The sequence below is a fragment of the Protopterus annectens genome, chromosome 5.part0, assembly GCF_019279795.1.
Source record: "Protopterus annectens isolate FY-2018-M chromosome 5.part0, PAN1.0, whole genome shotgun sequence".
Taxonomy (NCBI): domain Eukaryota; kingdom Metazoa; phylum Chordata; order Ceratodontiformes; family Protopteridae; genus Protopterus; species Protopterus annectens.
The window spans coordinates 1,562,551,463-1,562,568,494 of record NC_056735.1 but is presented as its reverse complement, the minus strand read 5'-3'; the positions used below and the strand labels follow the sequence as shown (position 1 = coordinate 1,562,568,494).

The window sequence follows — 17,032 nt, the reverse complement described above, 5'->3', positions numbered from 1 at the left end:
GCCACTTCTCCTGCTCTGAATGTGGCTGCAATAATATGCAAGTACCCAAAAATTCATATACCATATTCATACCTACATCTTGAGAAATGTCGTCTCCTGTTTATCAAGTGCATGCTATTGCTAGGAAAACTGTAGTTAAGTGATTGTAAAGTCTCAAAGAACTGCCAAGAATATTTAATAAAAGATGCAAACCAAAGGATAAAAAGATCATACAGACAATCCATTCAGTAAAATTGCAAAGAAAGATCCAGCTAAGGTAGAGTCTTCACTATGTAATACCTTAAAACTTCTGTAAATGAGGCCCATGAGGCATATACAAATAACAGATGTACAAATAACCCCTTAAAGACATACCAGTGTTTCAGCTACATGACTTCTGAATGCTCATGACTTTTCACCTTTTCAGTTTTTTACTGGGACAGTCTGGCCAATAAAGCCAAACCGCACTAGATGTAGGCACGCCATGCTTCCCACTTTTTCTGAGCTTGTCAGTACAGCATAAGAAGGTTGGAATATTGTGTACCACTTTGCTCAGAATGCAATCTAAACAAAAAGAAATACATTTTGTCATAATCCCTTTACCAGACATTATCTGATGAAAATGAGAGTGAACCCTGTTTTAACTACCTGAAACAAAGTGCAATGCAGGAACAGAAAGTACACCCCTGGGATCACTTCATTGGCTCTGCTTGACAGAGGCTCAGTTAATTAATCAATGGGGCGGCGAAAGCCAACACACTCTGGCTAGGCTTATAAATGCCCTTGGGCAGATAGCCTAGTACCTACCTATGAACCTATAAGCACAATGCAGCCACTAAATGAAAACTACAGGTGATTCAAAAGTACCTTTCACAATGGAACTCAAAATTATATTTTTAAACAGCAAATAATATCCAACAGACCAAAATTTTGTCAAAGTTTATTTATGTAATACAGTGTAGAAAGCAATTCAATCATGATCAGTGAGTCTGTACAATCCAGCAGATACACTACAGAGTCCATGTTCATTCCACACTGTTTTAAACAACATTTATGACATCTCTGCATGAAAGAAACAAGGACTCTGTTTATAAGACACAAATTCTAAACATTTTTACAAGAGTACATAATTAAAAAGGTTTTTCAGCATATGATGCCCCCAGCTGTGCGTGAAAAACAGGCACAACAAAAACAAAACTTTGTTTTGTAACCCATGACTCCCCTTACATCACTGACACAGCAGAAGCAACAACCTATACAATAACACACTCGCAGGAGGGGGGGAACATGTCAATATTAAACAAGTGAATATTTTCAAAAAAGAAAACAAAAAAGAGCTACTTCAACTGTTATGAAATGTGCAGTGAAAAAACCTACAATGCAAGTGAAATGCATAAAATCCCACAGTCAGAAGCATCCCAAGTATTTGTTTACTTAAAGCGTGTTTTGATTTGAAGAATTCTGTAATTCATTTTTGTTCCACAAGTCACAAGAATACTATACAACCTGCTAAGGAATTATATGATAAATGAATTACGAAACAGACAAGCTAATCATGCAGCTAGTAAACTACAACTAACTCTTTACAATACACAAAAGACATTCATTAATGACATCATGGAAAGACTGCAATGTTGCAAGAGAGAGAAAAGAGAGACAGAAATGTAAGAATACATTACTGATTCAATTAATTCAAGTTCAGGCATCTACTTGTGTTACAGCACAGCTGTCAAAAGGCATTATGAGTAAATAATAATGTAACAGGGTGTTGGTTTGTTCTCTCTTCTTTTGGAACATAATCCCAGTGATAGTCAAGATACCATTCGCCAACCAGCTCAAAGCGGCTACTCGGCACTGTGGTGTCTTAGTTTTGCATCTGCTCAAAGAACTTGTAAGTAGGATTTTCATAGCCATTCTGCTGCATTTTTGAAAGATGGCGCTCTTCTGGGGTAACAGCAGCATCCACCTACGGAGAAGGAGAGACAATGATTTAACGGCTTTATGTTTAGCGGGCAAACATACCAGACCACACCCTCCTTTAATGAAGGTAAGTGCAAGTTTGAAACATCCAAGTAAAACCTGTAAGACCTTTTTTGTGATAACATAACTCAGGGGTACAGGAATATAATTAACAATTACTGTTCTCCTGTTACAAATATTCTGATACAGTTCACCTACAAATTGGCATGAAAAGCTAACCTTTAAATAAGAAATGAATGCATCTTCTCCCTTCTCTTAGTATATGTGTAACTACATATTTTCCCTAAACATACAAATAAATGGTTAAATTTTTATTTTTACTTTATATATAGATTATCCCCATTTTAACTATCCCTTATGAGACCAAATGAACATAAGAATTCTCATACTTTACTTGACGATGTAGTGAATTCTTGTGTATATATTGTATATATATATATATATAGATATATATATATATATATATATATACATATATAGATATATATATATATATATATATACATATATATATATAATTTTCTCGGAACGAGATTGTGGTCTGTTTTCTTTAGATAGGTATTTGTATTGTTTATTTGTGTTTTTGAGTTACTGTATTGTTGTTGTTATTTGAAAAAAATAAAATTGAAATAAAGAGATTTTGGAAAAAAAAAACAAATATTCTGATACATTTGAGATGCAGAAAGAAAGGATTGCAAACCAGGGCAGCAACACAATCTATCTATTTCAACCAGAGGTGTTGGGTTGAGGTACAAAATGAAAAAGGGTCCCTTCTCCGATCAGCACGCCTCTCCTCTCTCCATTCAACACTAGTTACAATTCTGATTTCACAAAATGGTTGTTTTATGTCTAAAAGCAAACCAGACTGCAAAAAGAACAACTCAGATGAGCAGAAATATGCAAATCAAATACAGTGACAGTTATAAACTAATATTCTAATATACTAACTTTCTAAACAGTTACATGGTGATCTGTTTTTAAATGCATTTTATTTTACCAGTCTCACTTACTCTGTAAGGGCCTCTTCTTAGCTGTGATCATCAATGTCATTTCCTCAACTAGCTGCTTATTATGGACACAACTGTGGAGGATGCAGGTCCACTTGCCTTCACGGAAGTATTTCTTATTATGGCCCTATTTCACCACAAACAGTCCTCTTGCTTGACATACAAAGGATATAATGAGGCTCAACAGTGAGGATTTGTTGTCTCATATGTAGAATTCTCTCCATGGCACCCTACTGACAGAGTTTTTTTTTTCACACCCCCTTTATGTATCCAATTCTCCACTGCACATTGAAATAATGAGGAGGGTACTCAATAAACTTTACTACTTGCTCAATTCACCAAATAAGAAGATACCAGGCTTTGCCTCTCATTCTCCCTTCCCCTAAAAAAAAAAAAAAAAAAATCAGAGAACCGAGCTTCTAAATGTTCCTGGGTTACAGCCTGTATAGGGAAACAGTCTGCTCCTGCACTAGCGGGCTGGCTATGTTTCCTTAACCCTTTCAGATCAGATTACTGGCAAGGCTCATGGAACTTGAACATGTTTGTATTTTTTGCTTAAGAAAACAACAACTATAAAAGAGAATGAAAGTCAATGTAAAGAAGTTAAGAAAGACTGCAGTGGCTAAGAAATAGGTGATAATGGAGAGCAATGGACCTTGCCATTGTTTTGTGCATCTGTCAGAACGTTACAGCAGTTGTGTAGCCTGCCAGCTGCCCCTGTAACATTCAGAACATTTTCTCCCCTTTAGCAGTATAGGATGCTGTTTCTACGTATGCCAGTAGTAAGAACTGCTTAATTTGGTAATTAAACTGACCTTTGAAAATAGCCAATTAACAATCTAGGTATTTAAAATGGAATGAGTTTACAGTCAATACATCATAGATTAGACAGCTTTCCCTCGAAGTAACAAAAGACGACTGCATTCCACTTAACTGTCAAAATACAGCATCAGCTTAAGACATTTAAACATTGGTGGAATCAGATTTCCCAAATGTCGCTGATTTTCCAGAATGTCCCTTATTTTGGATCATATTTTTGCAGTGTTCCTAGTAAAATTTCTGATTTTGTGGTAAATCACTGAGGATTACAATCAACAATGACTGTATAAGTTTCAACCTTCTCATTCTTCGGGAAAGGCGTGTTGATGCAAAACCTGTTGTTTTCATACTTACTTCTTAAAAAGAAAGGAATTTAAGAAAAGGGCAAGTGGAAATGAACTGAGAGTTATTACGGAAGACAGACATTTCTTCAGTAGGAATAGCTACAGAGTAGAATAAAAGAGAAATATAGTTTAAAATATAGTAAACTAAGAAAGAAAGAGATTTTGGAAAGAAGTAATAGGCATTATTTAGAAGGCTTGTAAAGATTAAAGTGTTGCGGAGGAAGGAGAATCTCAAAAAACAACAGGAGGAGCAGGACCTGAATACTAAAAGTATTACCCTACTTAAAAATACATAGAGTAAACAAACTTGTTAAATTACTTCCTTATTGAACTAAAACTTCCAGCAGTTATTTATAACTTAGCTTGATCTCAAAATGCTAAAAAGAATAATAAGGTGTTTTTGTTTACATCAGAAAATGCAAGGTAAAAACTGTGACTGTTAACATATTCATTAGCTTTGATTTCAAGCTTACAACCTACTGGCCTTCAAGAATCTTGACTGCTGTAACCTCATGCTGACATTACTAACTTCTCAAAATTTTAACTCGTCTGGCAACAGTGGAATTTCTCAGTTTAACACCTCCTAACAACCGAGAATTTCCTGGCTGCATATTTCACCTAATCTATTTAAATGAAAATGCAGTTTTGAAATCTGCTAACAGCTATCAAAATATCTTGGGAACTATCATCGTTAAAAAGAAAGTATAAACTTGGAACTTGTTTAGTATATAAAGCTTTTCACAGTCATCATATTAATTTGTCATCCACATATAATGATTTTATACTGTGCAATAAATCACACTAAGATCTTTAGTCTGCTATAGAGTAGTTTGGATGATATCAAGCCATTTTTCAGACATTTAGAAACAAAATTAAATGCAGTGGTGAAAAACTACATGACCCAACTCTCAAGAATTCCATGAGGTAGTGAAATAATAAATAATGAATTTTCATTAAAGTTAAGCCCTTTCATCCAAAAATTCAGGACTTCATCAGAACTCAAGAATTCTTGAGAGTTGGGTTGTGTGATTTGTGGCACTGGTGTGTTTTATTTTGGTTTTTGATTTCTTGCCACTGGAAGCTCCTTTGTATTTGGGTTTGATTTTCCAGATATTTTCAGAAATATTATACTAATGCATGTTTGCATATCTTCTTCTTCTTTCGGCTTTTTCCCGGTTAGGGGTCGCCACAGCGGATCATCTGTCCACTCATGATTGGCAGTGGAGTTTTACAGTGTCGAGTTCAATGCATGTTTGCATATATTATTGACAAATAAATGTAACTCTCAACAGAGCTGTGCTAGGCAGACAGCAAGCATCAGTAAGACGTTTGTCTGCCATTAATAACCTTTCATTTGATACCATGAAATGCTACACAAACTTCTTCAGGTTCAGTATATTAACAAATATTAATAAAAGGCATGCAATTCAAAATTCTGCATGTAAACAAACCACATTTTGTTACTTACAGATCATCCCATGCTGACCTGAGCCAGTAATTAGTCCTGTGAAATGATGTTCTACAGTGCGTCCAAGTGGACATTGCCTAAGATATTTACATAAATATATTTATGGATATTTACATATTTTACTATTAAACAAGTACAAATACCTGCAAATTTGTGGTAATTAGAACACCAGCAACCTGTGAATTTTCCAGTATTATGTACTCCTTCGATATTATGAAGTACCATATAAACTCCTTGTGGTTCAAGTTAATACAAATATTAATACAGCATATGCTCATAATTTTGCAAGAAAAGAAATCACAGTATCTCACTTACTGACCATTCCATTTGGGTCAGGAGACATTCCTGGTCTGTTCACTGACTGTGCCATGAAGTACCACAAAAATTCTTCAAGCACCTGCCTTTCCTGTAATTAGTCTAGTCCAGATACAGATTTGCTGTATCCAGGACAGTTTGTAAGCATCTGAGTCCCCCAAGCCTTTCTGTGTTGGAGAGAAGCCTTCTAGCATATCAGTGGGAGTGGTAAGCACTAGGTAGCCTATCTACCAGAAGAGGAGTGGTTTCTGGCCCAGAAATTGTAGTTTATTGGCCATTTGGGCAGTTTTTTCCATTTCTTTCAACTTTCTGGTTTAAGAGCCAGCATTTGCGCTTGTTTCCCACCTTTCCTGTAACTAGTCTAGTCCAGATACAGATTTGCTGTATCCAGGACTGTTTGTAAGCTTCTGAGCCTCCCCAAGCCTTTCTGTGTTGGATGGAAGCCTTCTAGCTTATCAGTGGGAATGGTAAGCACTAGGTAGCCCATCTACCACAAGAGGAGTGGTTTCTGGCCCAAAAATTGTAGTTTATTGGCTGTTTGGGCAGTTTTTCCATCTCTTTCAACTCTCTGGTTTAAAAGCCCGCATTTGCTCTTGTTTCCTGCCTTTCCTGTAATTAGTCTTGTCCAGATACAGATGTGCTGTATCCAGGACTGTTTGCAAGCTTCTGAGCAGTGCCAAATAGTCTGCGCTTCAATCTTTCCCTTAGATCTGCTAGTTCCCTCCTCTCCTGCACTTTTACTAACTTATTAGTCTAGCACTTTACCAGACTTCTTGTAGCAAGTATTGTAGCACAGAAAAGTGCTACCAGCACTAAACGTTCTACAAGGAAACAGCTCCAGTACTTATTAATGCCCACCCCTCCAGACATGTCTAAAGGTCAGTTCCCTGTGCTTTCTCCTATTAACCTGGTGAACTTGGGCATCCTGGGGAATGTAGCAACTGCCTCATGTACACTGACAACTCTCTCCTCTTACCTCCCAACACTCAGACTTGCGAGAGATGCACTTACATATCCAAATTGGAAGACACGCACTCTCCAGCCAAGACCGGAATAGTTGGTTAAGAGGAGATCAACACTTGCATCACACCATATGGAACACATAGTCCTCCAGAACATACACCAGCACTGCCTTCACATAAAAACACAAACCACACACCCACCTTCACGGAGGCTCTCAATAAAAATCTACCCAAACAGCAGAGACCTCCAAGGCAGAAATGCACTCGACCACCACAACACAACACTAATCACGAGACACATAACTCTCCTAAATATGCCACTCAACCAAAGCCCCTAAGGCAAAACGGTTACCTATCAAAACATCTACTCTTCATAACATCTCTACTCAAAACATCAAGACCACAACATCTAAACTTCAAAACATCTAAAATTCATAACATCGAATCTCAAAACATTGAAAACTACAAAGTAACTATAACATCCCACAGAGTTTTGACTATGTTTACGCAGGGGGGCAAGCCCCCTGCACCCCCCCATGTGGGGGTCTCTGCCCCCACACCCCCTGAAAATTAAATATATCAACTCCAAGGTCGCACTACAGTGGGGGAAAAAGTTAATTTCCTAACCCCACTGTAGTGCGATCTTGGAGTTGGTATATTTCATTTACGGGGGGGTGTGGGGGGTGCAGGGGGGCTTGCCACCCTGCATAAACGTAGCAAACAGTGTATGGGATGTTATTTATAGTTGCTTTGTAGTTTTCAATGTTTCGAGATTCAATGTTATGAGTTTCAGATGTTTTGAAGTTTAGATGTTATGGTCTTGATGTTTTGAGTTTAGATGTTATGAAGAGTAGATGTTTTGATAGGTAACTAGGCAAAACAGCATGCCCAACACACTAGTCATAGGTGACTCGATAGTGAGACACACTGATAACCCACTCACTAGGTTGAATAAGGAGAAAGTAACAGTCAGCTGCCTGTCAGGTGCCAGGATCCGCCACATAACACACGCACTCAGGTCCCTCAACAACAGGTACAAATATGACTCTGTCATTATACATGTGGGTGTGAATGACCTGAGATGTACCTCCCTGGATTACATGAAAAGAGACATGGAGGAGCTCTCGGATTATGTAGCCCCGACGGGTATGACCCTAGCCCTGAGCAGCATTCTATCATCACCCAGAATGATACCACAGTACAAGCAGAAAATTATTAATTTCAACAATTGGCAAAGTTTCTGGTGTCATTCTAAAGGGATCTGGTATCTGTCTGCCTGGGATGACATAATTGTCAGACCTCGATGCTTTGCCAGAGATGGCCTGCATCTGTCACCCCTGGGCTTCTGGATACTGGCCAAGGCTCTTGCCACCCCTATAGTGCCTTTTTTAGGCGGTGTTCTAAAGACCAAATTACCACTGTAACAGCTACAAACAAATGCAATCTGAGGGTCATGCTGGTCCATGCTAGAAGTCTAAATCTCAAAATGCACTCACTCGAAGCACTCCTTAAAATGGAGAACATCGACATTTGTGCTGTAACAGGGACCTGGTTCAAGGCAGCAGAAAGCAAGCCTGCACTACCAGGCTATAACTCATTCCACACCTTTCGGCCCCAGAACTTGGACCGAAGCTCCAAAGGCAGTGGTGTTTCCATATTCATAAAGGATGCACACAACTCCAGACTGGTAGCCCAACATAACGCATCAGACATACTTCAGGTGCAGCTAACATTGGGAAAAACAGTGATTCAGGTCATAGCCTGCTATAGGTCCCCAACCATGTCCCAAGACTCGCACTCCATGTTCCTAAGCACCCTGGAGAATATTAGGGTCCAACACACTCATACTGGGTGACTTCAACTACCCCTCCATTAACTGGGAAAACTACTCATGTACCAATACACTTGCCCAACGTTTCCTGGAGTTCATTAATTCTAATTCCCTGGACCAGCTCATTCTTACTCCCACTAGAGGTAGCAACATCCTTGATCTGATCATTACTAACATAGGTGACCGTTGCTCTACATCAATAGTCAACTCCTCCCTGGTTAGATCCGACCACAAACTAATCATCTTGGAACCCCCCCCCCCCAAAGGTAACCATCATGAAAAACTTCTCCAAAGCTAACTTTGGACTCCTAAAAACAGAGGTGGCTAACTTCACAGCATCCATGCAAATGGAGAATAGTTGCATGAATGCCGAATCAAACACCAACGCACTGTACGAACATGTACACAAATGCATGGATCTCGCCATACCCAACAGAACCAAGACACACTCCTCCAAAAAAGGAAGCCAATCTGGTGGTCCCCTGCCATAAACAAACTCTACAGCAGAAGGAGGAAACTGATGCAGAATAAGGTGAAGTCCCAAGACTGGAAAAATTCCCTTACCAGCCTCAACAAAAAGTTGAGATCCCTCATCAAATCCTCTAAAGCTAGCTACGAAAACAGAATTGCAGCAGATAGTAAAGACAACAACAAGGCCTTCTACAGTTATGTAAAGAAACTCCATGGTGATACCCAGATTTGCTCTGAGGTACTGCACAATGGTACCTCCTATACAGAGCCAACAGATATTACCAATATACTGGCTGACAGATTCAGTGCCAACTTTACCCCCCCCCCCCCCCAAAGGACCAATCACAATACTAGTAGATTGCCAGGCACCCAGTATTACTACTGCACAGGTTAACACAGCACTATCCAAGGCCAAGAATACAGCTTCTATGGGACCTGACAATATCCCTGGCTGTGTTCTACATGAGCTACAGAGTGAACTGGCACCTCATCTGTGTGCCTTGTTCAGTCACAGCCTCACCTCAGGCTTTGTCCCTACCGAATGGTGCACTGCTACAGTCATCCCTCTTCATAAAGGAAGAGTGATTACATACCCTGGGAACTATTGCCCCATTAGCCTGATGAGTCTGATATGCAAAGCTATGGAACATATCATCATGGACCTAATAAACAAGGATATAGGGAACCTCAAAACTCTGGATCCCACACAGCTTGGTTTTGTGAAGGGTAGATCATGCCTGCTCAACCTGGTCAACTTCTTTGAGTCAGTCACCAGACCTGTGGATGAAGGCAAGGTGGTTCATTCAGCCTACCTTGATCTGGCCAAGGCCTTTGATGCTATTCCCCACTCAGGAATCATAGAAAAACTCACTAAGCTAGGCATCGACCCCTATATCACTAGGGGGGTTGCAAAGTGGCTCACAGATAGAACCCACAGTGTGAAAGTAGCTGACTCCAAGTATGACTGCTGACCAGTCACGAGTGAAGTCCCACAGGGTTCGGTCCTGGGTCCTCTCCTGTTTGGTTTCTACTTCTCTGAATTACAGGCCAACATGAAGGGACTCTGGCTGACAAAGTTCACAGACGACTGCAGTTTGGGAGCTGTTATTAACTCAAGTGATGTTGACATCCTACAGAAAGGCCTCACTGAGACCAATGACTGGTGTCAAAACCATGGCCTTAATCTCAATGCCAAAAATGTGTTACATGAATTACCACATCAAAGGTAGTCCACTGAACAGAGAAGGTGTTATAAGAGATCTGGGAACACAGGTTGACAGCAACCTCTCTTCTGACCACCACATTGCCACTGTGGTAAGAAAGTCCTTCTATGTGGCACATCTCATTACTAAGGGTTTTGCATACAGGAAGAAAGAGGTCACTGTCTCCCTCTACTCTTCCCTCATTAGGCCAATCATCGAGTACAATGCCCCATTTGGCATGTACCTCACTAGACACCTGCAACAACTGAGAGGCTGCAAAAGTACCTCACAAAGAGGCTCCTAGCCTTAAACACTTGTCCTATATGGACAGACTCAAAAAACTCCCAACTATTCTTGGTCTCATATCGCCTACTTAGAGGCGATCTCTGCTTGACTTACAAAGCCATGTCTGACTCAGCTCTGTTAGAAATGCTACATCTTAAGAAATCCCAATCCCTCCGCACCACACACTCCAGAGACCTCAACCTTATTACCACAATCAACAGAACACACTGGAGGGACAGGTTCATAACCCAGAGACTGCCCATGCTATGGAATAGACTTCTCATAGATGTCAAACAGAGAACCTCACTGACCCTCTTCAAGAGAAATAGAAAACTCACCCCAGGGATCACTCCAGTTGCTTTACTCGACAGAGGCACTGGGAACTAAGGTCGGGTGGCATGATGGCAGGGTAATCCTATGGGCTAGGCTTGCAAAGGCTCCAGGGCCATTAGCCTAGTACACACCTAAGAACCTATGAAATATTAATACAGCAAATATTCATTATACTGCATGAAAACATTACATTACTTACTATACATCCAGTCAGAGTCAGGAGCTATTCCTGACTTATATACTGAATGCACCTGTGAAAAGGTGTTATACTATGCTTATAGACAAAAAATAAAAGGACTGCATGGGAATAAAAACACAGCCACATAAAAATAAAGTGTTTTGTCTTTTTATTTAACTGAAACATCTTCAAAACTAAAAATACTTAAAACAATATATGTGTAACTACATAAATATGATACATGACCCAATCAAATGACAAAAACTATCCAACGAAACAAGTATTTCAATTAAAAAAATATATGATAATTCAAACCAGGGCCATTCATTTCTTATATTCCAAAATAAAACTGTAATACCCCCTCTTGCCTAGCTTAAAGTAATTTGTCACATTTCACTGACTTACCTTTTGCACCATCATATGCTGTGCATAAAGTCCTGATTTGCATTTTTCACCCCCTCAGAAAATGTTTTTAGTCTATTGTTTCCTTAGTAGCTCTGTCCTTCATCTGATTTTCTTCCCTCATGCTGATGCCAGTGAAAATTAAAGTCGATTGTTAACTTCAGTGACTTCAACCCTGGGAAAACATGTGGTGCGCCCATAGACTTTACTTGGTATGTACTGTGCATGCACAAAGACACGGCCATTAAACTCTATGTATACCTGTCACCAAGGGAAAAGTTAAATTTACTTGGGCCGTGGTTTCAATAAAAAAATTCTGAAACATTTTATTAAAAGAATGGCCCAAATTAAGAATGGACTAGGGGAAGATGCATCATGGTACCTAACTCACCAGACACTGTGATGCGAAATTAAATTGGGACAAATCATTTAAGAGAGTCTTCACACAAAATAAAACTTTTTTAAAATCATTGCATGGTTCAGTGTGCCTATATGGAGCATTTCTAGAGTTCTCACTCTTGATACCATAGCAATGTTGATACATTTTCTGTCTTGTTTCTTTGATGATCTTTCCACATAAAAAGCATTACAGTAGGTAAACATGGCATATTACATCACAAAAAGACTACTATAATTGTGTTCTTTAGGATCAATGATCCTATTCCAACCTTATATTTGTATGTATAGCCCATCATTTATGTATCCGCAGCAGTTACATGCAACACACATATAAGCGCCCATACAAAAGAAAAAATAAATATTAAGAGGAAATTCAATATCTTCTTTTCTAACTGAATCTTAACATTATGACTTCTTTTTATTTGGAAATACAGGCTTAATATCTATAAGAGTGAACAATTCTGTACTGCCTTCCAAAATTCTCCAAATGTTGCTAATAATTCTTTTAATACCATAACAATCCACAAAACACAGAGTTCAGCTTGTTCGTCTTGACAACTTGAAAAGGGTTAGCGTTCCTAAACCTTGCTGTACATTTTCTTATGCTGAACTATACCTTATTCCCAAAAACAATATTTAAACTGGTTAATTTCTTGGATAAGTGTTACAGTCTGTAGTCAGTCTTGAAATGTTAATAATCTGCCCTTTAGCTATATCTGCTAATAAAAAAGAAAGCCCCAGATGGAATCCAAACAGCTGACCCTCCTCACTGAGAGTGCAACTGTCCCAGGTAATTTGATATTTGCATTCAGTGTCAACATGTTAATCTTTTAATCTTATCTATTATGTAGATTTAAATAGTCACCACAAAAATTATAAAAATTCACGTTTTAACCCCTGTGGCCTGTATAACCATTGCTATCAGTGTTTGAATTCCCAGGATAGTGTGCATTCTACTTTATCAAAACTTCCATATATTCATACAATGCTAGAATTCTGCAAACTACTGAGAACAATGTTCTATGATTCATACATCTCTCCAGCAAAACAGCATCACTGCTTGACCCTACAAAATGCCAGATGACTTATGGTTTGTGCTAGAGTTAGTTACTTACTAAACACTCTAATGTTCAAACTTTACAGAAAGTTACTGCCCACCTAATGCTTCAAGAGTCTAAAATCAAAAGGCCACAGTTCCCCGAAGCTGTCTGTGACAGATCATTTACTAAACTAGCACCTGCATGCTGGAATGCACTGCTAAAGAAAAGTACTACTATTCAATCATCTAGAACGTTCAAGAAAAATCTGAAACAGAATCTTGCAGAGGAATACAAATGTACCTGCGTTTGTAACTCATGTTAAATCTAGCCTTACCTTTACTCTCAGCTACTTGCTTCATAGGTTCATAGGTAGGTACTACGCTATCTGCCCAAGGGCTTGCGTAAGCCTAGCCAACAAGGTTCCCTCCCTGTCTTACACCACCCAAGAAAGTTATTTTCCTGTGTCACTGTTGAGCAGACACAAAAGTGATCCCTGAGATGTATTTCCTATTTCCCATCCTCTCATCAAGATTTTTCTTGAACAGTGCTAATGAAGAACTTTGCTTGACATAGATGGGTAGCCTGTTCCAGAGTATGGGAAGTCTCTGGGACAGGAATCTATCCCTCCAGCATGTCCTGTTTATTGTGGTGACAAGGATTAGGTCCCTAGAGCATGTAGCTCAAAGGGATTGGGATTTCTTTAGGTGTAGCATGTCTAACAGCTCTGGGTTTGACATAGCTTTATATGATAGGCAGAGATCACCTCGGAGTAGGCGATATGCTACGGAGTAAAGATGGAGTTTTTTGAGACGGTCAGTGTAGGGCATTTGTTTGAGGCCAGTAATCCTCTTTGTGAGGTACATCTGTGGCCTTTCCAGCTGCTGCAGATGTCTTGTGAGGTACATTCCAAAAAGGGCACTGTACTCTATAATGGGTCTAATGAGTGTCGAGTAGAGGGGAACAATGACCTCTTTTTTCCTGGATGAGAACTCTTTTATGATGAGATGTGCCACGTAGAAGGACTTCCTGACTACTGTGGCGATGCGACTATCAGAGGAGAGACTACTGTCCAACTGGATCCCAAGGTCTCTTATTACACATTCGGTGTTAAGTAGATTGCTGCCTATATGGTAGTTCATGGGTACAGAGTTTTTACCAAAGGGGATGACACTGCACTTTTTGGCATGAAGCTTGAGGCCATGGCTCTGACACCAGGCATCTGTCTCAGCGATGCCCTTCTGTAGGATGTCCACATCATTTGGGGACTTGACTATGGCTCCTAGTTTGCAGTCATCTGCAAACTTCGTTAGCCAGAGGCCTTCTGTGTTAGCCTGTACTTCAGAGAAGTAGATACAAAACAGGAGAGGTCCCAGGATTGAACCCTGTGGTACTCCAATAGTCACTGATTTGAGGTCAGATTTGGAGTTTGCAACTTTTACAGTGTGGGTTCCATCAGTAAGCCAGTTAGCAACCCATCTTGTGACGTAGGGATTTATACCTAGTTTAGTGAGTTTAGCTATAATTCCAGAATGGGGGATGGTGGCGAAAGCCTTGGAGGGGTCAAGATAGGCTGTGTGACCCACCTTACCCTCATCTATGGCTTTGGTGACTGCCTCAAAGAAGTCGATCAGGTTGAGGAGGCATGATCTGCCTTTCACAAACCTGAACTGGGTGGGATCCAGAGTTTGGAGGTTACCAATGTCTTTGTTTATGAGTTCCATGATGATACGTTCCATGGCTTTGCAGACCAGGCTCGTCAGGCTAAATAGGGCAATAGTTCCTGGGATCAGTGGTGGCTCCCCCCTTTGTGGAGTGGGATAACTGTTGCTGTCTGCCATTCAGTGGGCACAAAGCCTGATGCGAGGCTATTACTGAACATGGTGCTTAGGTGGGGAGCCAGTTCGTTCTGAAGTTCGTGTAAAACGCAGCCTGGGATGTTGTCCAGTCCCATGGATGCTGTGTTTTTGGCTTTAGAGAGTGCAGCTTTTACCTGCGTAGTTGTGATTACAGGGACCCTGCATTCTTTCTGTATAGATATGGGCCCTTTAGGGGGTGGGGTGGGGTAAAATTAGCACTGAACCTATCTGCCAGGATGTTGGCAATATCAGTTGGTTCTGTAATTTTCATGCCATTGTGCTGTAACTCAGAGCAGATCTGGGTGTTGCCACAGAGATTATTGACATATGGTTGTCCTTAGAATTAGTGATGATTTTGTTTTCGTAGCTAGCTTTGGAGGATCTTATAAGGGATCTCAGCTTCTTACTGAGGCTGACCAGGGAGCTCCTCCACTCATAGGATTTTGCTCTCTTTTGCAACAGTTTCTTCCTTCTGTTGTACAGTTTGTTTATGACAGGGGACCACCAGATTGGCTTCCTTTTTTTTGGAGGATAGCGTCTTGGTTCCGTTTGGGATAGCACAATTCATGCGCTCGTGTAAGTGCTTATAGAGTGCATTTGTGTAGGATTCAGCAGTTGTAACTGTATTGTCCATCTGCATGGGTTTCATGAAGTTCACCACTTCTGTCTTAAGAAGCATGAAGTTGGCTTTGGAGAATTTTTTTACCGTGGTTTACTTAGTGGGGGTGGGATGTGGATATCAAGGGTGATTAGCTTATGGTCAGATTGGACCAACGAGGAGTTGACTTTCAGGTGTGGAACACCGGTCACTCATGTTGGTAATGACTAGGTCTAGGATATTGTTGCCCCTGGTGGGAGTGTGGATAAGTTGATCCAGGGCATTGGAGTTTATGAATTCCAGAAAGTGTTGAGCTAAGGAGTTGGTACACGAGTTTTCCCAATTAATGGTGGGGTAGCTGAAGTCGCTCATTATTAGGGTTAGCTTCAGTGCTAACAACTGACTGCTAGGTTATGCTTACTAACAGCTGTTCAACTGATTAAAAGTTTTCACTGTGTATATATCTCATTAGTTTACTTTCTGCCTACTAGTTTTCACTTTGTCTAAATCTCTTTAATCAGTATTTTTGTAATACTTTAGGGCAATTCAATTTCAAAACACTGCTCTGCAGTTTACTGTTTCCCTGTATTATGGTTTATGTCTTTATTTTGTAAGACATTGTATCTTTAGCCGATACACAGCCTGCTATGCTATTCTACATTAAATGCATCCTTTTGTATTGTATATTTTTGTGATACTGACATCAATGCTTGCTACTGTTCATACATATAATCAGTAACCCAGGTTTTTCCAGGGTGTTGCATTGATCAAAATTGACTAACTGCAGGTTCAGCCCAGGAGAAGTGCAAAAGATTTCATAAACAAAATAAAAATACAGAAATGTAAGCAATAACAGAATAGTTCAGACTAATTACACAGAAAAAAAAGTATATATACATTCCAGTGAACAAGCACAGTCCAATGTGCATAGTATAATGTACAATATAAACATTAGTTTCTAAAGTAGGTCAGTCTTCAGTGAATCCTTTTTAATGTCTTGAAAGTGCTTTTTTAACAAGAAACTTCTTTATAAAATTATCACTTATGACATACGCAATCATACACTTGTATAAATGAAAACAAACCATAATGACATAGTCTCAGTTGCAAATACTTTACAACACAGAATGTTCAGTGAATCTTGAGAAATGAGAAGTGACTTGTAAAGGTGATATGTTAGGTGACACAGTCCTGTGCTGAAGCAGAAGTATTTAGCTTGGATGAAGAAGTGCTTTTTGAGTTGCATTCTGAATGTGGAATAAGTGTCGATTTCCTTAATGCAGATGGGGTGAGCTTGCAAAAGAGTAGGTGTCTGAGAAGAAAAGGCATGTGCAGAGCTGTAGAATTTGGTTCCAGGGGTAATAAGAGGTGGAGCAGCTACTGTCTCAGACTGTATGAGGATTTTTTTCATGAAGTCTAGCTGCAAGCGGAGTAAATATGTGCAGTTGAAGTAGTCTGTAGAGTTGGGATTCTAAAAAGTACAGTTGTGTACCTACCATAAATGTAGATGTTCGAGTGTATTCACTGTTGCAGTCATTACACTTGGTTATCCTGCTGGCCAGC

The 17,032-nt window shown here is 39.7% G+C and overlaps 1 protein-coding gene across 4 annotated transcripts in view; it reads right to left on the bottom strand.

Annotated features, from left to right (window-relative positions):
• Positions 1-903: 903 nt before the first annotated feature.
• LOC122801775 (amyloid beta precursor protein) overlaps positions 904-17,032 on the bottom strand; it is a 3,200,820-nt gene continuing 3,184,691 nt past the window's right edge. For all 4 annotated transcript variants that reach the window (XM_044071354.1, XM_044071353.1, XM_044071356.1 and 1 more), the window contains one exon: positions 904-1,945. In XM_044071354.1, coding sequence (XP_043927289.1) covers positions 1,844-1,945 — 102 coding nt within the window. In that variant the 3' untranslated portion in view covers positions 904-1,843. The remainder of the gene's footprint in view (positions 1,946-17,032) is intronic.